Here is a 27318-nt window from a genome sequence, read left to right as displayed (position 1 = left end):
TAAAATAATGCACTAATTCTGAAGATTTGAACATTAACACACAGATGCTCAAAGGGATTATGGGTAAATTTAGCCTCCACTCATACTGATTGGTTGACTAATTCATTCTATGTAAAAACCAACACAAGTGAATCAGTGTAATGTGTGTGTGTTGCTGTTTACAAATAAATGTGCTTTTGTAAAATATGTCATTTTTTTCATTTGTGTAAAAAAAAAAAAAAAAAAAAAAAAAAAAAAAGGCATTTGCAAAGCTGAAAAGTCTGTTAAATTGTGATTCAGGCCGTGTGATATAACCAGAGTCAAAATGCATAGAACACTGGTGACCCGTTATATCACAGTGTTGTCGACCGCAGGATTTAAAAATTATCTGTAGGTTTCCAAAACCTGAGAGACCACATACGTGGAGATAAAAAAATCATAGATCTGACAGGTTCAGTTGTATAGTGTGTGGTGTTTAGCCACACGGTAAAAACAACACACCACACACAAACAGATTTCGCACAGGAACATTCCCAGGTCAGACAGGAAATATCGCAAATCCCTCAAAATTAAACATGATTTCACAGTAAAGAAAACGGAGATACTTTGTGGACTATTTACAACAGAGGGTGAAAAAAAGGATACAAAAAGAAATGGCATTATTTAAATGAATGGAGACAGCATGACCACCAGACTTTCTGGTAAGCCATTTTGATTTCAGATTTTGCTCCGTGCATCCATCACCTCACTTTCTGATTGGCTGCACGTCACATTCAGCTCCCTCACGTCCTTCCGAGCAGATTCAGAGCGCTCTTAACACACCACACAAGGCAGGAATATCTGATACGATTAGCGTCATCATGATTGTTGGGCATCCTGAAGATTGTCAGAAGGGGAAGATCGGGTCTGATATCGGCCCTAATTATCTTGCCGTGTAAACCAGGCTTAACAGATCTGTTGTTATGACATCTCACAGAGTGACTGATTCATCCGTTGTAACACCGCACGGAGCGCCTAACCAATCGGATGTTTAACGCCTCACGGAGCGACTGATTCGTTGTTATGACGCCTCACGGAGCGACTGATTGATCCACTACTATGACCACTGCACGGGCGACGAAGCGATCGGATGTTATGACGCCTCACGGAGCGACTGATTGATTCGTCGTTATGACGCCTCATGGAGCGACTGATTGATCCATTGTTATGACACCACATGGAGCCACTAAACCGATCGGATGTTATGAACACACGGAGCGACGGATTGATTTGTTTGTTATGACACCGCACGGAGCAACTAACTGATCGGATGTTATCACACCTCATGGACCGACTGATTGATGCATATTATGACACCGCACCCGCAAAGTCAGCGACCAAAATACCACATTCTGGGCGCAATGAACATGTTTTCACTATTATTTGATTTTTTTGTGCGACTACATCGTTATTCAAGCATTCAAAAGGCTATTCCTATCGCCACACAACTCCAACCACACACGCAAAAATTTGTTGACAGTTCTTTTTATTGAAAGGAAACCGCGTCTTCCTAACCGGATAGAGTTGTGGCGTGCATCACGCATGCGCTTAGGCTCTGTCTAGCGGGCGTCTTGAAATCCTCATTACAATTTAACAGACTTTTCAGCTTTACAAATGCTTTTTTGTTTTTACAAATGAAAAAATGACATATTTTACAAAAGCACATTTATTTGTAAACACCAACACATGTACATTGATTCACTTGTGTTGGTTTTTTACCATAGAATGAATTAGGTCAACACCAATTAGTATGAGCAGAGGCTGTTTACCCATAATCCCTTTGGGCATCTGTGTGTTAATGTTCAAATCTTCAGAATTAGTGCATTATTTTAAAATTAACAGATATGTGTTATATATCACTTTGTACATTCTAAGAGTTTACATGAATGTTGTTATTCTATCCGGATTCATTTGATTTATAAATAAAAACCATAAGTCAAACCTACTTTCAATTTCAAGACCTCTGCCTCATGGCTGGACCACTGTATACTGCCAAGGTAAATGACCCTTCCCTACAGCAGTGGGCAGGGCACACAAAGACAGAAGCGCTGACTCATTGGCTGTGTTTGGGTTTGTGATCGCCTTTGATTCTATTAGAAGCTTTGGCGGTGTTTAAACTCAATCGGCTTTTTAGTAGCTGAGAGCGTATGAGAGACAAAATTGAAAGTTATTGGTTAGCTGTAGCTTCTAATAAGTTTTTTTGACAGTTAACATTATAAAAGATAACTTTTCAGTTAGCTGATTACCAGTTATCAAAGTTAACTTTTTGGTTAGCTGTGCCCACCACTGATGCTGTGTCATGTCAAGGAGAATTTCTGGAAGCACCATTGTTCTGCTAATGTTCTCCGATGATTCGCAAACAGTTAGGCCCCATTAAAAAAACATTCATTTATCATCCTTGACATCGGGCAGATTTTTTTTTCTTAGAAACAGGTACATACGTCATTTTAAAAAACATATATATATATATATATAAAGATATTTTTTAAAATAAATCTTTCTGTGTTGAATACATTCAGTGTTACTGCCACACTAGTAGCGTGATAAACATATCATACAGTGTGTGAGTGAGACTGAGCACTCACTATGTGGTTGTCTTGGTCAAACCATACTCGCCACCTAGCGGACGTGCCGGTTGTTGCACCAGCTGTACGCCATCAATGGAATTCCCCATATAAAAAAAAAAGATTGTGGGCCAGCATGCTAACTTTTTTGTTTTTTTAATGGGGCCTTAAGCTACATCTGTTTTGTGCATCACATGGTACAGCTCCGTCGAATTGCACCGGGAGGGCGTATGGAGCCTATCCCAGCAGTCATAGTGCGTGAGATGGGGCACACCTTGACAGGACGCCAGTCTATCACAGGGCGTGCTCATATTATGTATCATGTAAAAACAAATGCACTTCGACTGTGCACTTTAGACCATGTCTTCCAACTCATCAGGATCAGGCCTAAATCTTCTCCACTCCAGACCTCCATGTTCCAGTCATGTTTTCTATGGGTTTTAGTTGTAGTAATGTGTTCTTATAGCTCAAATCCACACAGATTTGTCTGCGTTTTCCTGCAGGTGTACAGCAGCATGGAACATCTGTCTCAGCTGGAGCAGAAAGCTACGACCTCTGTATGCCGTCGGGAGCACAGGGGCCTGCGGGATGACAAGTGGCCAAGAGAGAGAGTCTGGGCAGCTTCACTGTGAGGGCTAAGACCTGGAGGACTGGATCCCCAGAGATGTAAGAGAAACAGTCTTCTTGGGATTGGATACTCTCTACCTTATTATTGTGCAAAGGTTTTAGACATCAATAATTTAACCAAAAGAAAAAAAACATGAATAATAGTTTTCCCCATTCTTCTTCTTAATTCTGTTTCTAATTTGACATGCCTGATCATTCCATAAAAATAAGATTTTATTTTGTAATGAAGAAATTTAATTAGTTATTAGGTTAAAACTCATTTTCAGCATACAGTATACAGATATATAGATCTATATATCTATAGATATATATTTACACACAGTGGGTAAAATATGTATTGCACACGTCACCATTTTCCTCAGTAAATATATGTCTAAAGGTGCTATTGACATGACGTGATGTGACTAAACTATAATGAATGAATGAATTTATTTGGCACACACACATACTTAACAAAAAAATCTCGTAAACCAAAAAAACAAACAAACTCATAAACAATTTCCCAGTTTTGTGCAGCCGAAAGGGTGTAGGTGGGGAAGCAAAAAGCTTATAAACACCCACCCCTTATAGTCCAAAAAGTAATGTGTCCCTCCTCAGGACCTTGGTATCTCAACCCAAGGCAGTAGCAAACGCTTTTCCAAATACTATGAACAACTATTTGACTTGATGAGTTCACTAAATAAATTGAAAGACATCAAAACATTTCTTAATCAATTAGATTTACCGAAACTTAACGAGATTGATTCTAAATCAATAATAAGGAACATATCCACAGAGGAAATTAAATCAACAATAAAAAAACCTTAAAAGCAATAGGACGCCAGGGCCCAATGGGTTCCCGGGCAAACTTTACAAATGTTTTGAAGAAGAACTCACCCCCATATTATACAGGGTGTTCAATTATGCATTAAACAAGATGGACCCCCCTAAAACATGGTGTGAAGCAATTATCTCTGTGATTTATAAAGAGGGAAAGGACCCCACTCTGTGCGCCTCCTACAGGACAATAAGTTTATTGTGTAATGATGTAAAGATCCTGAGTGCTATACTGGCAAAGAGAATTAAAACAGTGATAAATAAACTGATTGATCCAGATCAAACTGGATTTATGCCCAGAAGATTCGGAGTAAATAATATTAGGCGCACTCTCAATATTATATCTACAGCCCGAGAACTACCCCACCCTTCAGTGCTTCTCACCCTTGATGCTGAGAAGGCATTTCATAGGATGGATTGGTCCTTTCTGAAACAAGTGTTAGAAAAGATGGGCTTTAATTCAATGTTTAATGACTGGTTTGATGTCTTATATTCAAATCCCAAATTCAGAGTGCGAGTAAATGGTTATATTTCAGATAGTTTTCTCTTGAAAAGGGGAACCCGTCAGGGTTGCTGCCTTTCGCCAATTTTATTTGCTATCAGTATTGAACCCTTGGCCATGTTAATCAGGAATAACCCACATATATTAGGAATACCAGATAAAATTAGATCTCACAAACTATCATTGTACGCAGATGATGTTATATATTAGTAATCCCGCCACCTCAATACCTGTACTTTTAAATTGCCTCAGGACTTTCAGTAAAGTTTCTGGATATAAAGTAAATGAATCCAAATCTGAAGCCATGATGATTAAGGGAACTTGGCCTGTGGAGCTGTTGCACAAAGTTAAATTTAACTGGTCTCCTCAAGGATTTCGATACTTAGGTATTATAATAACCACAGATCCCTCTCAACTATACAAATAAAATATTGGAAAAGTAATCACTCAGATCAAAAAAGATTTAGAAAGATGGGAAGTATTACCTCTATCACTCTTTGGGAGAGTGGAAACCATCAGAATGAATGTACTCCCACGATTGCTATATCTGTTCATGTCACTTCCTATTATGATTCCTGCCACTACATTTAAAAATATACAAAAAATGTTTTCTTCCTTTATTTGGCAAAAGAAAAAACCCAGGATTAAATTCTTTCAGCTGACCAGTAGTAAAGAAAATGGAGGTCTCAAGCTACCTAACCTAAAATTATACTATTCGACAGCACAGTTAAGGAGTGCCATGGAGTGGATAAAACAAAGTGAAGAGACAAACTGGTTAACTCTGGAACAAAGTTCAATCTCTGAAATTCCATTGCAAGCTCTGCTTTTTAGCTCGACTGAAATTTGGAACAAAAACAAAATTACAAACTCTTGGATGAGATGTACCCACAAAGTATTAAATACTATACGGAAAAAATAAGAGCCCCGCTATCAGTGTCCAGGGCAACAAGGATAATTGATATTTTAGACTTCTTACCTGTGAAAACTGATTCAAGAGTCAAAGAGTGGACAGATAAAGGCCTAACAGTTTTAAATGACTTATTTGGAGGAGAAATTATGTTATCCTTTATCCTGGTGGTTGGCTCTCACTGCGGTATTGTATCACTTCCTGTTCCGGAGCACAGCGGTGTTTTTCTGTATCTGTTAGCTGTTTAATCTGCGCAGTTAGATTGATCTAGTTATCTAGATTACAATTTGTTTCCCAGTGTAATCTTTACGTGCCTTAACTAAAGCACTCCTTCTGCTGAATCACCTCTAAATTATTTACACATTATTCACTTTGCGTGTTTTTAGGAATCCGCTAGCTTAGCGTAGCTACTAGCTCTTAGCCGATTTAGCATGGCGGCTTCTCCTGTCTCTCCCGCACTTTCTGCTCTGGGTGTGAAATGTTTAGTTATTCCTCGGCCCTCCTTTAGCAGTAACGGTACTTGTATAAGTGTAGCTTATTCGTAGCTTTGGAGGCCAGGCTGGGCGAATTGGAGACTCGGCTCCGCACTGTGGAAAATTCTACAGCTAGCCAGGCCCCTGTAGTCGGTGCGGACCAAGGTAGCTTAGCCGCCGTTAGTTACCCCCTGGCAGATCCCGAGCAGCCGGGAAAGCAGGCTGACTGGGTGACTGTGAGGAGGAAGCGTAGCCCTAAACAGAAGCCCTGTGTACACCGCCAACCCGTTCACATCTCTAACCGTTTTTCCCCACTCAACGACACACCCGCCGAGGATCAAACTCTGGTTATTGGCGACTCTGTTTTGCGAAATGTGAAGTTAGCGACACCAGCAACCATAGTCAATTGTCTTCCGGGGGCCAGAGCAGGCGACATTGAAGGAAATTTGAAACTGCTGGCTAAGGCTAAGCGGAAATTTGGTAAGATTGTAATTCATGTCGGCAGTAATGACACCCGGTTACGCCAATCGGAGGTCACTAAAATTAATATTGAATCGGTGTGTAACTTTGCAAAAACAATGTCTGACTCTGTAGTTTTCTCTGGGCCCCTCCCCAATCAGACCGGGAGTGACATGTTTAGCCGCATGTTCTCCTTGAATTGCTGGCTGTCTGAGTGGTGTCCAAAAAATGAGGTGGGCTTCATAGATAATTGGCAAAGCTTCTGGGGAAAACCTGGTCTTGTTAGGAGAGACGGCATCCATCCCACTTTGGATGGAGCAGCTCTCATTTCTAGAAATCTGGCCAATTTTCTTAAATCCTCCAAACCGTGACTATCCAGGGTTGGGACCAGGAAGCAGAGTTGTAGTCTTACACACCTCTCTGCAGCTTCTCTCCCCCTGCCATCCCCTCATTACCCCATCCCCGTAGAGACGGTGCCTGCTCCCAGACTACCAATAACCAGCAAAAATCTATTTAAGCATAAAAATTCAAAAAGAAAAAATAATATAGCACATTCAACTGCACCACAGACTAAAACAGTTAAATGTGGTCTATTAAACATTAGGTCTCTCTCTTCTAAGTCCCTGTTGGTAAATGATATAATAATTGATCAACATATTGATTTATTCTGCCTTACAGAAACCTGGTTACAGCAGGATGAATATGTTAGTTTAAATGAGTCAACACCCCCGAGTCACGCTAACTGTCAGAATGCTCGTAGCACAGGCCGGGGCGGAGGATTAGCAGCAATCTTCCATTCCAGCTTATTAATTAATCAAAAACCCAGACAGAGCTTTAATTCATTTGAAAGCTTGACTCTTAGTCTTGTCCATCCAAATTGGAAGTCCCAAAAACCAGTTTTATTTGTTATTATCTATCGTCCACCTGGTCGTTACTGTGAGTTTCTCTGTGAATTTTCAGACCTTTTGTCTAACTTAGTGCTTAGCTCAGATAAGATAATTATAGTGGGCGATTTTAACATCCACACAGATGCTGAGAATGACAGCCTCAACACTGCATTTAATCTATTATTAGACTCTATTGGCTTTGCTCAAAAAGTAAATGAGTCCACCCACCACTTTAATCATATCTTAGATCTTGTTCTGACTTATGGTATGGAAATAGAAGACTTAACAGTATTCCCTGAAAACTCCCTTCTGTCTGATCATTTCTTAATAACATTTACATTTACTCTGATGGACTACCCAGCAGTGGGGAATAAGTTTCATTGCACTAGAAGTCTTTCAGAAAGCGCTGTAACTAGGTTTAAGGATATGATTCCTTCTTATGTTCTCTAATGCCATATACCAACACAGTGCAGAGTAGCTACCTAAACTCTGTAAGTGAGATAGAGTATCTCGTCAATAGTTTTACATCCTCATTGAAGACAACTTTGGATGCTGTAGCTCCTCTAAAAAAGAGAGCTTAAAATCAGAAGTGCCTGACTCCGTGGTATAACTCACAAACTCGTAGCTTAAAGCAGATAACCCGTAAGTTGGAGAGGAAATGGCGTCTCACTAATTTAGAAGATCTTCACTTAGCCTGGAAAAAGAGTCTGTTGCTCTATAAAAAAGCCCTCCGTAAAGCTAGGACATCTTTCTACTCATCACTAATTGAAGAAAATAAGAACAACCCCAGGTTTCTTTTCAGCACTGTAGCCAGGCTGACAAAGAGTCAGAGCTCTATTGAGCTGAGTATTCCATTAACTTTAACTAGTAATGACTTCATGACTTTCTTTGCTAACAAAATTTTAACTATTAGAGAAAAAATTACTCATAACCATCCCAAAGACGTATCGTTATCTTTGGCTGCTTTCAGTGATGCCGGTATTGGTTAGACTCTTTCTCTCCGATTGTTCTGTCTGAGTTATTTTCATTAGTTACTTCATCCAAACCATCAACATGTTTATTAGACCCCATTCCTACCAGGCTGCTCAAGGGAAGCCCTACCATTATTTAATGCTTCGATCTTAAATATGATCAATCTATCTTTGTTAGTTGGCTATGTACCACAGGCTTTTAAGGTGGCAGTAATTAAACCATTACTTAAAAGCCATCACTTGACCCAGCTATCTTAGCTAATTATAGGCCAATCTCCAACCTTCCTTTTCTCTCAAAAATTCTTGAAAGGGTAGTTGTAAAACAGCTAACTGATCATCTGCAGAGGAATGGTCTATTTGAAGAGTTTCAGTCAGGTTTTAGAATTCATCATAGTACAGAAACAGCATTAGTGAAGGTTACAAATGATCTTCTTATGGCCTCGGACAGTGGACTCATCTCTGTGCTTGTTCTGTTAGACCTCAGTGCTGCTTTTGATACTGTTGACCATAAAATTTTATTACAGAGATTAGAGCATGCCATAGGTATAAAGGCACTGCGCTGCGGTGGTTTGAATCATATTTGTCTAATAGATTACAATTTGTTCATGTAAATGGGGAATCTTCTTCACAGACTAAAGTTAATTATGGAGTTCCACAAGGTTCTGTGCTAGGACCTATTTTATTCACTTTATACATGCTTCCCTTAGGCAGTATTATTAGACGGTATTGCTTAAATTTTCATTGTTACGCAGATGATACCCAGCTTTATCTATCCATGAAGCCAGAGGACACACACCAATTAGCTAAGCTGCAGGATTGTCTTACAGACATAAAGACATGGATGACCTCTAATTTCCTGCTTTTAAACTCAGATAAAAACTGAAGTTATTGTACTTGGCCCCACAAATCTTAGAAACATGGTGTCTAACCAGATCCTTACTCTGGATGGCATTACCCTGACCTCTAGTAATACTGTGAGAAATCTTGGAGTCATTTTTGATCAGGATATGTCATTCAAAGCGCATATTAAACAAATATGTAGGACTGCTTTTTTGCATTTACGCAATATCTCTAAAATCAGAAAGGTCTTGTCTCAGAGTGATGCTGAAAAACTAATTCATGCATTTATTTCCTCTAGGCTGGACTATTGTAATTCATTATTATCAGGTTGTCCTAAAAGTTCCCTAAAAAGCCTTCAGTTAATTCAAAATGCTGCAGCTAGAGTACTGACGGGGACTAGAAGGAGAGAGCATATCTCACCCATATTGGCCTCTCTTCATTGGCTTCCTGTTAATTCTAGAATAGAATTTAAAATTCTTCTTCTTACTTATAAGGTTTTGAATAATCAGGTCCCATCTTATCTTAGGGACCTCGTAGTACCATATCACCCCAATAGAGCGCTTCGCTCTCAGACTGCAGGCTTACTTGTAGTTCCTAGGGTTTGTAAGAGTAGAATGGGAGGCAGAGCCTTCAGCTTTCAGGCTCCTCTCCTGTGGAACCAGCTCCCAATTCAGATCAGGGAGACAGACACCCTCTCTACTTTTAAGATTAGGCTTAAAACTTTCCTTTTTGCTAAAGCTTATAGTTAGGGCTGGATCAGGTGACCCTGAACCATCCCTTAGTTATGCTGCTATAGACGTAGACTGCTGGGGGATTCCCATGATGCACTGTTTCTTTCTCTTTTTGCTCTGTATGCACCACTCTGCATTTAATCATTAGTGATCGATCTCTGCTCCCCTCCACAGCATGTCTTTTTCCTGGTTCTCTCCCTCAGCCCCAACCAGTCCCAGCAGAAGACTGCCCCTCCCTGAGCCTGGTTCTGCTGGAGGTTTCTTCCTGTTAAAAGGGAGTTTTTCCTTCCCACTGTAGCCAAGTGCTTGCTCACAGGGGGTCGTTTTGACCGTTGGGGTTTTACATAATTATTGTATGGCCTTGCCTTACAATATAAAGCACCTTGGGGCAACTGTTTGTTGTGATTTGGCGCTATATAAAAAAAATTGATTGATTGATTGATAACCAACTACAAGAAAAATTTGATTTGAAATCTACTGACTTTTACAGATTCTTACAGTTGAGGAGTTATCTGATGTCACACAAAGAATGATCCTTTCTTAAAATGCAAGCTAATGACTTAGAGGTTTTCTTAATTCAATGCTACAAAAAAGGAAGATATGAAAAACTAGTGTCAAATTTGTACAGATATCTTCAATCGCTTTTTAAGGGGGGCTCTCCGGAGATAAAGGAAAAGTGGGAGCTTGAAATGAATGTGGTAATTGAGGACCAGGTCTGGGAGCAAATCTGTGAAAATGCTCACAAAGTTACTAGTAGTCCAACTTGGAAAGAATTTGCATGGAAAGTAAATTTAAGATATTTTAAAACTCCACTTATTATTTCTAAATTTGACAAATCTAAGACAAACAAATGCTGGAGACAATGTGGACAAATTGCAGATCACACACGTGTTCTGGGATTGTCCAAAATTAAAAACATTCTGGGAGGGAATTAGGCATGAAATTTCTAAAATTTTGCAGATTTATATCGACTGGGATCCAAAGGTGTTTGTCTTCAGAGTGCTCCCCTGTGACTACTTAAATAGAAATCATGTGCACTTATTCAGAATTTTTGTGTTGGTGGCAAAGAAAATTAGTACTTTATGGTTGAAACCACTGCCCCCTACTGTTGCACAATGGAAAGAAAGAGTAACTAAAGTGTATATAATGGAAAAAAATAACAGCAAGCCTCAATTTAACCATGGACCGATTCGATAAAAGATGGAAACCAGTGAAAAATCATTTGGGATTGACATGATTAACAAATCTGAACAATATTGATGTACTTACACTACTTGACTTTTACTTGTTTCATTTCCTGGTAATTTATTTTTACGTCGTTGTTGCCGAGAAGTTCTTTAACTTTATATTATTATTTATGTAACACTTTTTGTTTTTCACTATTAAGACATTTCTGGATAAGAATTTGAGCTTCTTACTCTACAAATGTACATACGTAGGAACAACTGTAAAGCTTGAAATAAGAATGTGAATAAACATTTTGTTTGTTAAAAAAAACACCCACCCCTTTCACCATCTACTATATATATATATATATATATATATATATATATATATATATATATACACACCAAAATAGAAAAAAAACAAGCACAGACGATATAGATTAATCAGTGAACTAAAATACCTCAACACAACAGAACAAACAATAATGCACAATGCACAATAAAAAAAACAGACAATAAACACAGATAACTGAATTATAACAAGTAATTATGTTGTTTTACTGTATTCTCTGTGTACGCGTATATAGTTGAATGTGTATTTTTGTCCTTTGTCTTAAATTATTGTATGAGGTTTTATGCTAGACAAGGTGAAGCTGCAACTTAAATTTTGTTGAATTTTATTCAATGACAATGAAAGGCATCTTAATCTCTTAATCTTAATCATTATAAAGTCTTTGTAAGACAACTAAAGTACCAGATAATTTAATGCTATCGGAACAGTTATTCCAAATGTTTACACTTTTTACTGTAACACAATGACTTTTTACAGTAGTTTGGGTCTTTAATTTATCAAATAGTAATGTTCCTCTCAAGTTATAGTTGGACTCCCTCATTTTAAACAGATCCTGGGCATGTTGAGGCAAAGGTTTATTTTTAACATTATTTTTTTCACAGTATTTCACAAGCTTGTCCAAATGTTGTGCAACAAACTTTAGATGAGCTTCAACATGCTTTTTCTTCAGCAGTGGTGTCTTGCATGGTGAATGTGCATACAGGCCATGGCGGTTCATTGCATTACTTAGTTTTTCTTTGAAACAATTGTACTAATTCCAGGTCTTTCTGAAGCAGTCTCTTGGCTCTTGGATAACTCTTCTGGGAATTCTTTTCACTCTTCACCTAGTTTATTGTGATATGATGTTCTTTCTACTTTAAGATTATGGCCCTAACAGTGCTCACTGGAGCATTCAGAAGTTTAGAAATCCTTCTGTAACCAATGTCATCAGTATGTTTTGCAACAATAAGATTGTAAAGATCTTGAGAAGGTTCTTTGCTTTTACCCATCATGAGATGTTTCTTGTGTGACACCTTGGTAATGAGTCAGTTCCTTTTCATAGGCCATCAGTTTTGACTGAACCAGCTGATATTAATTGGCACTGACAAAGTGCAGGACTGCGTTCAAATTACTTATATATTTCAGCTGGTGTCTTGGCTTTCCATGCCTTTTTGCACATTACTTTCTTCAGGTGTTCAGTGCTTTTTTTTTCCTGTCATTTAACATTAATACACATAATTTATGGACATCTGTGGTTTGAGGATGATTTTACTACTTGGGTTGTTACTGACATCTGGTGAAACTTTCATGTCAATAGCCCCTTTAGAAATACTGTATATTTAATGAGGAAAATGGTGACGTGTTCAATAATTATTTTACCTGCTGTGTACATATAGGTCGCAGTGTGTGTGTGTGTGTGTGTGTATATGTCTTTGTTGTCAAATGTAATAATAAAATTCCCATAAAGTCCAGATGAAATCCACCTTGATTTCCATATAAATTGTCATAGACTATCTTCAAAATATTTCATGAAAGATAGTTTCATGGTTAGAGTTTCTTCACTTTCATTTTACATTTATTTATATATGTTGGATATTAAGCAGACTTTTAATATTTTTCAAAGATTGACATACATTATAAGTATGCCTAAAACTGTCCTGTCTTGTTTTCACCTTAAATACCTTTTTTTTTTTTTCATTCTTTTATTTTCTCTATTAGGAAGCGGTTGTCTTGTTCAGAGTTCTTTTACATGGAAGGGGACGCTAGTCCTCCTCTTGGTGCTCGGCGACGCTTCTCAGCCCTGATGGATACACATCGTTTTGCCTCCCCCCTCGAGGGAGAGCCAGATTTCCTCTCTCGTCAGACCCCTGCGAAGGCCCGCGGAACCTCACTGGATGGGACATGCATCCCCTCACCCAGTGTTCTGGAGCAGAGGAAAGAAATCCATGGAGGTGTGTGGAGGACATGAGGATGGAGAGGAAATAAATGAATAAATGAGGATAGCATGGGTGTGCAAAAGAGTGGAGAGAAAATGATGAAGATGAATTAAAATTAAAAGGTCTCATGTAGGCACTTAAAGCAAACTGAAGACTTCAGAGTTATTATTTACATTTTTAAAAGTGGCAATTTGGGAGAAGTGTAGCTTCTTTTCTCAGTTAGTTTTAATGCAATAATAATAATAATAAAACAGGAATGTGTTTCCTATTTTTGATAACAATAACAATAATTTAGGTCCACTGGGGCTGGTGCTTATCCCTGGATTTCAAAGCATGACGCAGGTGAGAATAAATGATTTCTCCTGGGTAGGACACCAGTCCATTGCAGGTTACTTTACAAACCAAGGCCAGTACCCATTTCTCCCTCATCTAATTTAAAAACCTTGTAACTTTTAGAATGACCCAAAAAGTGGGTCACTCTCCTGAGTATGGTCTGCTTAGGTTTCTTCCTCAAAAATGCCAGAGGGAGTTTTTCCTTGCCACTGTCACCTGTGTGCTTGCTCAAGGGGGTTGGTAAGGGTTAGACCTTAGTCTTGTGAAGCGCCTTGAGGCAACGTTGTTGTGATTTGGTGCTACATAAATAAAAAATAAAATAAATTTATGGCTGAGTGGACTGGGACAATGCAGATGAAGTACTGAGCTACCAACTCTTCTCTGTGAAGTAACATTGATAATTCTGTCCTAAGTATCATTATTATTATTTTCATGGGCCATTTATTAAAAAAAAATGAGTTAATACATTTAAATAGCATGAAAGTTAAATAGATCCTTCTCATTTGATTAGTGGATTGTATGTCATGTGACGTGCATTATTTGTCACATTGTATGAGTGACATCATGACCATGCATGTTTGATACTGTTAACTGTGCATTTTCTCTCATCCGTTTCGCTCTGTTGCACAGTTCCATTAGCTTTTCATGGAAATGCTTCCATGATACAAAGAAGCTAAATTCAGCAGCCGCAGTGTTTGTGTGGACTGTCAGATGAAGAATTGGACAAGTTGTTGTGATTTTTCAATTTGGATTTAAGAAAGCAGACGTGTGCTTCTGCACATACCGCTAAGCTACACAGGTTCTTGTGTGGCTTAGCAGTGTGTCAGCTGGCTGGAGTGAACTGCTGGGTCCTGTGGTCCTCTAGTTCCTTGTCTATAAAGAAATACTTCTCTAATTTTAAATAAAATATCATTGGAATAAAAAAAAACAATGTGGATCTATTTAGGTGTTATACGTATAAAGCAAATAATGAATGTTTTCAATTATTGCAGTGGTAAGAATACTTTCATTCAACAGAAGTCCATCTTTCAACTCATGCAAATATTCTCACTACTGCACTCATAAGTATTCATTATTTGTGTATTATATCACAGTTTGGGAGACTCCTGGGTTTTTGTTTATTTTTGTACTTCCATAAAGCATCATTAGAGCACTAATAGAAGGGCCTAGGCGGTGTCACCCACATGCACATTTCAGCAGATAAGGTGAAAACTGTTTCCACAGATGACTATCCATCCATCCATCCATCTATTTTCTTCTGCTTTATCCGGAGTCGGGTCGCAGGGAAAGCAGCTCAAGCAAAGCCGCCCAGACCTCACGATCCACACACACCTCCCCCAGCTCCTCCGGGGGAACCCCAAGTCGTTCCCAAGCCAGCTGAGAGATTTAGTCCCTCCAGCGTGTCCTGGATCTTCCCGGGGCCTCCTCCCAATGGGACATGCCCGGAACACCTCTCCAGCGAGGCGTCCAGGGGGCATCCTGAAAAGATGCCCGAGCCACCTCAGCTGACTCCTTTCAACGTGGAGGAGCAGCGGCTCGACTCCGAGCTCCTCCCGAGTGACCGAGCTCCTCACCCTATCTCTAAGGGAGCGCCCAGCCACCCTGCGGAGGAAACTCATCTCGGCCGCTTGTACTCCGCGATCTCGTTCTTTCGGTCATGAGCCAAATCTCATGACCATAGGTGAGGATCGGAACGTAGATCGATCGGTAAATCGAGAGCTTTGCCCCCTAATCAGCTCTCTCTTCACCGCGATGGTCCGATACAGCGACCGCATCACTGCAGATGCTGCCCGATCCGTCTATCGATCTCACGCTCCATCCGTCCCTCACTCGTGAACAAGACCCCGAGATACTTAAACTCCTCCACTTGAGGCAAAGACACTCCACCGACCTGAAGAGGGCAAAGCACTTTTTTCCAGTCGAGAACTGTGGCCTTGGATTTGGAGGTGCTGATTTTCATCCCGGACGCTTCTCACTCGGCTGCGACCCGCCCCAGTGCACGCTGAAGGTCCGGATTTGACGAAGCCGACAGAACCACATCATCCGCAAACAGCAGAGACGAGATTCTGTGGTTCCCAAACCAGACCCCTACTACACCCTGGCTGCGCCTAGAAATTTTGTCCATAAAAATAATGAACAGAACCGGTGACAAACGGCAGCCCTGGAGGAGGCCAACGTGCAATGGAAACAGGTTTGACTTACTACCGGCAATGCGAACCAAGCTCCTGCTGCAGTGGTACAGGGACCGGTTAGCCCTTAGCAAAGGACCCCGGACCCCGTACTCCCTGGAGCACCCCCCACAGGGTGCCCCGAGGGACACGGTCGAACGCCTTCTCCAGATCCACAAAACACATGTGGACTGGTTGGTTAACTCCCATGAACCCTCGAGCACCCGATGGAGTGTGTAGAGCTGGTCCAGTGTGCCGCGACCTGGATGAAAACCACACTGCTCCTCCTGAATCCGAGGTTCGACCATCGGTCGAATTTTCCTCTCCAGTACTCTGTAATAGACCTTACCGGGGAGGCTGAGGAGTGTGATCCCCCTATAGTTGGAACACACCCTCCGGTCCCCCTTCTTAAACAGAGGAACCACCACCCCGGTCTGCCAATCCAGAGGCACTGTCCCCGATGGCCACACGATGTTGCATAGGCGTGTCAGCCAAGACAGTCCCACAACATCCAGAGACTTAAGGTACTCAGGACGGATTTCATCCACCCCAGGAGCCTTGCCACCGAGGAGCTTTCTAACCACCTCGGTGACTTCGGCCAGGGTAATGGATGAGTCCGCCTCTGAGTCCCCAGTCTCTGCTTTCTCTTCGGAAGACGTGACAATGGGATTGAGGAGATCCTCAAAGTATTCCTTCCACCGCCCGACAACATCACCAGTCAGGGTCAACAGCTCCCCACCCGCACCGTAAACAGTGCTGGTGGAGAGCTGCTTCCACCTCCTGAGGTGTCGGACGGTTTGCCAGAATCTCTTAGAGGCCGACCGATAGTCCTCCTCCATGGCCTTCCCGAACTCCTCCCAGACCCGAGTTTTTACCTCTGTGATCGTATGGGCTGCGCCACGCTTGGCCTGCCGGTACCTGTCAGCTGCCTCCGGGGTCCCACCTACCAACAAAGATAAGTAGGACTCCTTCTTCAGCTTGATGGCATCCCTTACTTCCGGCGTCCACCAATGGGTTCGGGGATTGCCACCGTGACAGGCACCAGAGACCTTGTGACCACAGCTACGAGCGACAATGGAGGTGGAGAACATGGTCCACTCGGACTCCATGTCTCCAACCTCCCCCAGGATGTGGGAGAAGCTCTCCCGGAGGTGGGAGTTGAAGACCTCGCTGACAGAGGGTTCCGCCAGTCATTCCCAGCAGACCCTCACGATACATTTGGGCATGCCAGGTCTGACCAGCTTCCTCCCCTCCCAGCGGATCCAACTCACCACCAGGTGGTGATCGGTTGACAGCTCTGCCCCTCTCTTCACTCGAGTGTCCGAGACATGTGGCCGAAGACCAAATGATACAACTGGTGTCCTGGTGCCACGTGCACTTATGGACACCCTTGTGCTCGAACATGGTGTTCGTGATGGACAAACTGTGACTAGCACAGAAGTCCAACAACTGAACACCACTCGGGTTCAGATCGGGGAGGCCATGCTTCCCAATCACCCCCTCCAGGTCTCACTGTCGCCGCCCACGTGGACATTGAAATCCCCCAGGAGAACAATGGAGTCCCCAGTCGGAGCACTATCTAGTACCCCTCCCAGGGAATCCAAGAAGGTCAGGTACTCTACACTGCCACTCGGCCCGTAGGCTGAGACAACAGTGAGAGACCTGTCCCCGACCCGAAGACACTCATCACTGGAGTGAACTCCAACACATGGCGACTGAGCTGGGGAGCAATAAGCAATGCGACCACAGCTCTCCGCGTCTCCCCGTGGGCAACTCCAGAAAAATGAAGCGTCCAGCCCCTCTCCAGGAGTTGGGTACCAGAGCCCAAGCTGTGCGTGGAGGTGAGCCCGACTATCTCTAGTCGGTATCTCTCAACCTCCCGCACAAGCTCAGGCTCCTTCCCCCGCAGCGAGGTGACATTCCACGTCCCAACAGCCAGGGGCTGTGAGCATGGACCGGGCCGCCGGGCCACCGCCCTCGACCGCCACCCAATCCTCTCTGCACCCGACCCCCATGGCCCCCTCTGCAGGTGGTGAACAGGAGGGTGGGTCCACGTCGCTCTTTCGGGCTGAGCCCGGCCGGGCCCCATGGGCTATGGCCCGACCACCAGGCGCTCACGTGCAAGCCCCAACCCCAGACCTGGCTCCAGGGTGGGGCCCCGGCTCCGCCATACCGGGCGACGTCTCGGTCCTTGATTTTTTACTGGTCATGGAGGTTCTGAACTGCCCTTAGTTTGACCCGTCACCTAGGACCTGTTTGCCTTGGGAGACCCTACAAGGCACAAAGCCCCCGACAACATAGCTCCTAGGATCATCCGGGTACGCAAACTCCCCCACCACGATAAGGTGGTAGCTAGAGGGGGAGTGACTATGATGACTATGTAAATTTCTTTTTTTTTTTATAAATTGAAAGATTAAAAAATGTACTTTATGCATTGATTCTGATCTTTAATATTTGGAGGATTTTTTTTTTTTTAATAAATTGCTCTAAATTGAAAATGCCATACACATGGAAATGATCCCAAAAAACAGATCAACAAATGATTTTGCTTATTCTGCTCTTCCTAAAGTCAACAAACCAAAATCATGATTCTTCCAAAAACAACAGAGCCTCAGACCATTAAATATTAATTTCTGTCAGCGTATCAAACCATTCTTTAGGCATACATGTGTCACTATTCATTAATGCATCTGAACTGGAGGGTTCAGTGACAAGATGGAACTTGTATGTCATGTGACAGTGTTTTGACCAAACTATGTTGGCCAAACACTCTGTGTATTGTGCTGATTATTATTATGTTTCTATATCTTCACAGACAAGCCCACTAAGCAAGGAGAGTCACCAGGAGTAAACACAGGCATCACTACAGTGTCTCCAGGTCCCGTACCCTCCAGCCGTGATGTGATGACCCCTCTTTATGACCCTCTGGGTCCTAGGGCAACCAATGACTTAGTCCTCCGCAGGGCGCGTCACCAGCATTTTTCGGGCGATGGAGAGAAACGCAATTCCAGACCAGGCAACAAAGTCATTAAGTCAGCTTCTGCCACAGCCTTGTCTGTTATTATACCATCAGGTGAGACCGCCCTCCAAAAGAAACCAGGTTTATGAATTTAGCTGTCTTGCCATATTAGTTTTAGACAAGTTTTTGGTGTACAAATAAATATTTTCATCCTTTGTTTTGCTCTTCTTGACTTCAGTGGAGCAGCATGGTGGTTTCTCTCCACTAGCCAGCCCCATGTCACCTCATTCGTTCTCATCTAACCCATCATCCCGCGACTCTTCACCCAGCAGAGACTTCTGTCCTGCAGTCAGTGTACTGCGCTCCCCAATCACCATCCATAGATCTGGAAAGAAGTACGGTTTTACCCTGAGAGCCATCAGAGTCTACATCGGAGACAGCGATGTCTACAGTGTACATCATATTGTTTGGGTGAGATCTGTTAAAAATGATTCATGTCTTGTCTAGTTCTTCGGGCAGGTTTGAAAAATATGAAATGCAGTTTGCAGATGTTTTAATTAGATTACATTACAACCCCTGGCAAAAATTATGGAATCACCGGCCTCTGAGGATGTTCATTCAGTTGTTTAATTTTGTAGAAAAAAAGCAGATCACAGACATGACACAAAACTAAAGTCATTTCAAATGGCAACTTTCTGGCTTTAAGAAACACTATAAGAAATCATTATAGAATCATGAAAAACAAAAGAACGCTCCAACACATCACTAGTATTTTGTTGCGCCACCTCTGGTTTTTATAACAGCTTGCAGTCTCTGAGGCATGGATGTAATGAGTGACAAACAGTACTCTTCATCAATCTGGCTCCAACTTTCTCTGATTGCTGTTGCCAGATCAGCTTTGCAGGTTGGAGCCTTGTCATGGACCATTTTCTTCAACTTCCACCAAAGATTTTCAATTGGATTAAGATCCGGACTATTTGCAGGCCATGACATTGACCCTATGTGTCTTTTTGCAAGGAATGTTTTCACAGTTTTTGCTCTATGGCAAGATGCATTATCATCTTGAAAAATTATTTCATCATCCCCAAACATCCTTTCAATTGATGGGATAAGAAAAGTGTCCAAAATATCAACGTAAACTTGTGCATTTATTGATGATGTAATGACAGCCATCTCCCCAGTGCCTTTACCTGACATGCAGCCCCATATCATCAATGACTGTGGAAATTTATATGTTCTCTTCAGGCAGTCATCTTTATAAATCTCATTGGAACGGCACCAAACAAAAGTTCCAGCATCATCACCTTGCCCAATGCAGATTTGAGATTCATCGCTGAATATGACTTTCTTCCAGTCATCCACAGTCCACGATTGCTTTTCCTTAGCCCATTGTAACCTTGTTTTTTTCTGTTTAGGTGTTAATGTTGGCTTTCGTTTAGCTTTTCTGTATGTAAATCCCATTTCCTTTAGGCGGTTTCTTACAGTTCGGTCACAGACATTGACTCCAGTTTCCTCCCATTCGTGAGTGCATGCACAATGCACAACAAAACAAATGAGGACATTTGTTTTGTTGTGCATCTTCAATTTTTGAGACATATTGCTTTAAGTTTTCTGTCTTGATGCTTTGATGTCCTTCTTGGTCTACCAGTATGTTTGCCTTTAACAACCTTTCCATGTTGTTTGTATTTGGTCCAGAGTTTAGACACAGCTGACTGTGAACAACCAACATCTTTTGCAACATTGCGTGATGATTTATCCTCTTTTAAGAGTTTGATAATCCTCTCCTTTGTTTCAATTGACATCTCTCGTGTTGGAGCCATGATTCCTGTCAGTCCACTTGGTGCAACAGCTCTCCAAGGTGTGATCACTCCTTTTTAGATGCAGACTAACGAGCAGATCTGATTTGATGCAGGTGTTAGTTTTGGGGATGAAAATTTACAGGGTGATTCCATAATTTATTCCTCAGAATTGAGTGAGTCCATATTTTTTTTCCGCTCTGCTTGGTCTAAAAAAGGAACCGTTACTGACTACCACAATTTTTTTTTCCTGATTTCTTATAGTGTTTCTTAAAGCCAGAAAGTTGCCATTTGAAATGACTTTAGTTTTGTGTCATGTCTGTGATCTGCTTTTTTCTACAAAATTAAACAACTCAATGAACACCCTCCGAGGCCGGTGATTCCATAATTTTTGCCAGGGGTTGTAGATAGAACTTTATTCTATCTTGGGAAATTGAGGTTCCAGCAGCATTGTACAGCAGCACACAGGGAAATAAGCACACAAAGCATCAAAATTGAAAGTAAAATAACAGTTTGTAAATATAAATATAAATACAAAAACATAAATACCAGACATACCTTTACCAGACATGCATTTCATCAAATCTAACCAGGATTAGCCTGTATACTGGTGATTGTGTACTGTTAGGAAATTTTGTTTTATATATTTTCTGTTCCACTGTAATGAAATTGAATATTGTGAGTATTTTGGCAGCATGTGGAGGAAGGTGGTCCTGCACAGGAAGCTGGCCTCTGTGCTGGTGACCTCATCACCCATGTCAACGGGGAGTCTGTGCACGGTCTAGTCCACACCGAAGTGGTAGAACTTATCCTCAAGGTACGGCTCCATCGAGCTGTTCATTTTTAGTTATATTTTCTATCAACAAAATTCACTGTTTTTGTTAAAGATGGAACCCTCTTCATTCATAAATTATCTTGAAATTGGTCCTTTTGCTGTATGTGTTACCTGTAAAATGACCTGTTTTGTGGCCATTTTCCCTTTGGCGGTTGACCATCTCGCCACTTTATATTTACAAGTGACTGTGTAGGAATCATTTCATATTGTTGTTGTGTGCAGAGCGGTAACAAGGTGACAGTGACGACGACACCATTTGAGAACACTTCCATCAAAGTGGGTCCTGCCCGTAAGGCCAGCTACAAGTGTAAGATGGCCCGAAGAAACAAGAGGACTGTGGGCAAGGATGGCCAGGACAGGTCAGAGCACACACGCACAGGTCACTGCACGAACTGTGACGCTGATCTGTTAACTGATCTCATTACTCATGGGCACATTGTACAGATTACGATTTGTGATTCCCAATTCAGTAGTTTGCACCTTTTTTTTTTTTTTACACATTTTAGTCCATTCAATACAACGTATGTATATTTTACTTCACTGCTAACGATTTTACAGAAGACAGTACAATGTTTCATTCATTTCAACATTTCATTACATTTTACTCATTAAGGCATAGATTTAGCCAAGATTCTAAAGAACGGTCATTATTAAAAGTTATGCATATTTATACAATATCTATTTTTTAACATACGTTTCTCAATAAGTTTGTAAAAACAAGAGCATGCTGTTAAGCCCTAAGGCATGATGTCCATTGTTCTGATTAAGAACACATACTATAATGAATGTCATTGGTATCGTTGATTTATTTATTGCAGAAATGTTGCAAAAACTATATAAATATGTATTCCACTTTAATTGTTTGAACATAAACCACAAAAGTGGAACTTTCTGCTTCATCTGTAGTTGGGGCATTTTGTTTGGTTGGATTTCTTTTTTTTGCCATGGTACTGACTGAAAGTAGGTTTTTATACATGTACATGCTGTAAATTGTATATCAATCGCTCATAATTTCAAGTCAGCTAATATATATCAGTGTTGTGCCTGACGTTTTTGGGATTGAGGGTTTGTGGCCTTTGTCATCTCAACAAAATGATAAAAGTTTCAAGACATTCAAGAAAACTTAAGACATTTTCAGGACATTGTACATATGGAATTTTATTTTACAATACAATTTAGCTACGTGGGCAGCACAGTGGCTTAGTGGTTAGTACTGTTGCCTCACAGCAAGAAGGACAAGGGATCGATTCCCACCTGTGGCCTTTCTGTGTGGAGTTTGCGTTTCCTTCCCATGTTTGTGTGGGTTCCCTCCGGGTGCTCCGGCTCCCTCCCACATCCAAAGACATGCAGGTTAGGTGGACTGGAAATTTTAAAGTGTGCGTGCAGGTGTGAATGTGTTTGCTTGTATGTATGTGGCCCTGCAACAGACTGGCGTCCTGTCCAGGGTGTATCTTGCCTCACGCCCTATGACTGCTATGCCATCTTTTGGAATATAAAAGTCTCTGGTCTTTATCTCTTTTTTGTGTAATCCATCTTTGTATGATTCCATTTCTTTTTCCTTTTTTTCCTTTTTTTGTGAGGTCAGTGCCTTGGTTTTCAGAATGAAGTCATTTTTCACAAAGTACGAGGTCTGTTAGAAAAGTATCCGACCTTATTATTTTTTTCAAAAACCATATGGATTTGAATCACGTGTGATTGCGTCAGCCAAGCTGAAACCCTGTCGGTTGCTTCATTCGCCTGTGAGCAGGCTTTGAGTGAGGTGTGGTCCACCCCTCTCGTCTATTTTTTATTGCGAAGAAATGTCTGAACGATTTGGATCTTTGCTGCATCAATTTTTTTCCAGAAACTGTAAGAGACCTCCAGGTGGACACCGTTCGAAAAATTAATATGGTTTTCAGGGACGATTTTATGGGGATTAAACAGATTAAGGAGTGTTACTGCCGCTTTAAGGACGGCCCACAACTGCTGAGAGCGCAGCGTGCTCCCAGCGCCGATGGACAGGCTGACACCCCGCACAAACAACCACATCATTTCCAACGTGAAAGCTTTGTTGATCCGGGACCTCGTCTGACTTTCACAAAAAGGCAGAACATGTGGACATCAGCGCTTTTTCCGGCACATTCCACCGTTACAGGACAGGAGGTTTTTTTTTCATGGAAAAAGAAGCCGAGGGACGTGCCACGGAGCCGTTACGTGGGACAAAACCACCTCGGTGTTGGTCTCACAGGACGACTTAAAGGTGGATTTCAGGCGGATTCCGGTTGCTTTCCAGTTGTGTGAATATCCAATTGTGATTGTGCATGAGCTCGACATGCCAGAACATGTCCTGTGAGGCTTCATCACGGCGTTTCTTTTCGCTATGCAGCTCTGCGGCGACGCGCGGAATTCCTCTGCCTTTGTTCCTCTTTCCATGACAAAAACTCCTGTAACAGTGAAATGTGCCGTTCATTTCTAAACTGGACGTTGTCTTGATCCAGTATGTCCTCTGACTAGCACAGGAATTGTGAAAAGACGTGGACATCAGCACTTTTTCCGGCACATTCCACCGTTACAGGAGTTTTTTTTTCATGGAAAAATAAGCTGAGGGACGCGCCACCGTGCCGCTCTTGACACGGCACAAAACCACCTCTGTGTTGGTCTCTCAGGACGGCTTTCAGACGGATTGCGGTTGCTTTTCTGTCGTGTGAATATCCCAGAAATTGAGCTTGAGCTGGACAAGCCCCAACATGTCCCGTGAGGCTTCATCACGGTGTTCTTTTGCGCCAAGCGGCTGCACCACGACGCGCCAAACTCCTCCACACGTCTGTCTTAATGTGCCTGTCCTGTGAAGCCTCACAGGACATGTTCTAGCAAGTCCAGCTCATGCACAATCACAATCGGATATTCACACGACTGGAAAGCAACTGGAATCCGTCTGAAATCCACCTTTAAGCCGTCCGTTGAGACCAACACCGAGGTGGTTCTGTCCCGCGTAATGAACGGCTCCATGGCACGTCCCTCGGCTTCTTTTTCCATGAAAAAAAAACTCCTGTCCTGTAACGGTGGAATGTGCCGGAAAAAGTGCTGATGTCCACATCTTCTGCCTTTTTGTGAAAGTCAGACGTGGTCCCGGATCAACAAAGCTTTCACGTTGGAAATGATCTGGTTGTTTGTGCGGGGTGTCAGCCTGTCCATCGGCGCTGGGAGCACGCTGCAGTCTCAGCAGTTGTGGGCCATCCTTAAAGGGGCAGTAACACTCCTTAATCTGTGTAATCCCCATAAAATCGTCCCTGAAAGCCATATTAATTTTTCGAACAGTGTCCACCTGGAGGTCTCTTACAGCTTCTGGAAAAAAAATTGATGCAGCAAAGATCCAAATCGTTCAGACATTTATTCGCAATAGAAAATAGACGAGAGGGGTAGACCACACCTCACTCAAAGCCTGCTCACAGGCGAATGCTGCAACCGACAGGCATGAAAAAACTCACACATGCGCACGAAGGTTCAAGCTTGGCTGACGCAATCACACGTGATTCAAATCCATATGGTTTTTGAAAAAAATAATAAGGTCGGATACTTTTCTAACAGACCTCGTATATTTGTAGTTTTTGCTTCCTCCTATAGTTTCTGAAGTCTGTGAAATTACTCGAAAGCTTCTGTGAGTGGTCTGGAAGTATAAGTTATGCTACACTCTTGTTAATGTGCCTCTTTAATTAGAATTCTTTTCGGGAGGTTTAAGAAGTTAGCATAATTATTATTTCATCCTCAGCCTTCATCAACTTGTAGAAACCTTGTGAGTTAACCCTGAAAACAGAATATAACAAGAATTGGAATTTTCAAAACTGTCAGGTTTTTTCTGCAGGTTGCATGCTGAAAAAGCAGAAAATTGCTGTCTGAAAAAATGGTTAGACGTTGGCAGCTGTGCAAACTGTATGAGATTAGTTGTTAAGTAGATTAACAAATTTGTATACAGATTTGTGTGTATGCATGAATGAGCCAAATTTCAAACCTTCCTATCATCCTCACCTTCTCCTTGTTTTCGTGTCTACCCTGCAGTAAGAAGCGGAGCTCCTTGTTTCGGAAGATTACAAAGCAGTCCAATCTGCTCCACACCAGCCGCAGCCTGTCGTCTCTGAATCGCTCGCTTTCCTCCAGTGAGAGTCTTCCCGGCTCCCCAACTCACAGCCTGTCTGCCCGCTCACCCACTCAAGGGTACCGCTCTACCCCAGAGCCTTCCTATCTGGGTATGCAACTAGAACTGAACTTACTAGGGATCAGATGTCCCGTTTAAAATTGTCCTGTTTAAAAGTTATAAAAATTATTTATAAATAGAGTATCTGTAAATGTCAGTTAAAGCCTAAAATCTGATGGTATCAAGAGAACTTGACCCGGGATAAAAACTCTGCTCAGGTTAGGGTTGGGTTAGGGGAAGGGGTATGTTTAGCCCCGCGCCCAGTTCACCTCTGGTGCTGGGATTGCATGAGGCCGATTTCTCCTATATCTACGAGGGCTGTCAATAAAGTAGCGGTCCTTTTTATTTTTTTCAAAAACTATATGGATTTCATTCATATGTTTTTACGTCAGACATGCTTGAACCCTCGTGCGCATGCGTGAGTTTTTCCACGCCTGTCGGTGACGTCATTCGCCTGTGAGCACTCCTTGTGGGAGGAGTCGTCCAGCCCCTCGTCGGAATTCCTTTGTCTGAGAAGTTGCTGAGAGACTGGCGCGTTGTTTGATCAAAATTTTTTCTAAACCTGTGAGACACATCGAAGTGGACACGGTTCGAAAAATTAAGCTGGTTTTCAGTGAAAATTTTAACGGCTGATGAGAGATTTTGAGGTGATTCTGTCGCTTTAAAGACTTCCCACGGAGCGAGACATCGCGCAGCGCCCTCAGGCGCCGTCGTCAGCCTGTTCAAGCTGAAAACCTCCACATTTCAGACTCTATTGATCCAGGACGTCGTGAGAGAACAGAGAAGTTTCAGAAGAAGTCGGTTTCAGCATTTTATCCGGATATTCCACTGTTAAAGGAGATTTTTTTAATGAAAGACGTGCGGACGGGTCCGCGCGTCGGCTCGCAGCCGCCGCGACGCTCCGCCACAGGAAAAACACCTCCGTTGGAAGCCTTAAGGACAAGTTGGAACATGTCCTGCTGTTAAACAATTTCTCATATACTCACTCCACTGAAAGCCATCAAAAGCCGCCTGGATTTTACAAATGGTTATCAACACGGAGGTGTTTTTCCCGTGCCGCCGCACCTTGTCGGCTGCGTCCCGACGCGCGGACCCGTCCGCACGTCTTTCATTAAAAAAATCTCCTTTAACTGTGGAATATCCGGATAAAATGCTGAAACCGACTTCTTCTGAAACTTCTCTGTTCTCTCATGACGTCCTGGATCAATAGAGCCTGAAATGTGGAGGTTTTCAGCTTGAACAGGCTGACGACGGCGGCTGAGAGCGCTGAGCGATGTCTCGCACCGTGGGAAGTCCTTAAAGCGACAGAATCACCTCAAAATCTCTCATCAGCCGTTAAAATTTTCACTGAAAACCAGCTTAATTTTCGAACCGTGTCCACTTCGATGTGTCTCACAGGTTTAGAAAAAATTTTGATCAAACAACGCGCCAGTCTCTCAGCAACTTCTCAGACAAAGGAATTCCGACGAGGGGCTGGACGACTCCTCCCACAAGGAGTGCTCACAGGCGAATGACGTCACCGACAGGCGTGGAAAAACTCACGCATGCGCACGAGGGTTCAAGCATGTTTGACGTAAAAACATATGAATGAAATCCATATAGTTTTTGAAAAAAATAAAAAGGACCGCTACTTTATTGACAGCCCTCGTAGTCTATCCGTGCTTTTACTTCTTTTTTGTTTGGTTGTTGGACTTGTATTAATGAAGGGGTTTTGTTTGTTCCAGCCTATATCTGTGACAAAGCAGCACGTGAAGATCATGGTTGCTCACAAATGTTATCTGTTGTGTGGTATGATGACATAATGCGATGGACTTATAATGTGCAATG

At 42.2% G+C, this 27318-nt stretch overlaps 1 protein-coding gene across 1 annotated transcript in view; it reads left to right on the top strand.

Annotated features, from left to right (window-relative positions):
• LOC117526998 (microtubule-associated serine/threonine-protein kinase 1-like) overlaps positions 1–27318 on the top strand; it is a gene marked incomplete at its 5' end in the record, with an annotated part of 106274 nt that overhangs the window by 75734 nt on the left and 3222 nt on the right. Inside the window, 8 exon segments of the mRNA XM_034189131.1 lie at positions 3086–3176; positions 3179–3248; positions 13012–13244; positions 18546–18803; positions 18928–19160; positions 21180–21302; positions 21543–21679; positions 25356–25543. Of these exon segments, the coding sequence (XP_034045022.1) occupies positions 3086–3176; positions 3179–3248; positions 13012–13244; positions 18546–18803; positions 18928–19160; positions 21180–21302; positions 21543–21679; positions 25356–25543 (1333 nt within the window).

Source organism: Thalassophryne amazonica, chromosome 15 (assembly GCF_902500255.1).
Source record: "Thalassophryne amazonica chromosome 15, fThaAma1.1, whole genome shotgun sequence".
Classification (NCBI taxonomy): domain Eukaryota; kingdom Metazoa; phylum Chordata; class Actinopteri; order Batrachoidiformes; family Batrachoididae; genus Thalassophryne; species Thalassophryne amazonica.
Note: the sequence above shows the minus strand (reverse complement) of the source record. Positions and strands in the feature narration are given on the sequence as shown.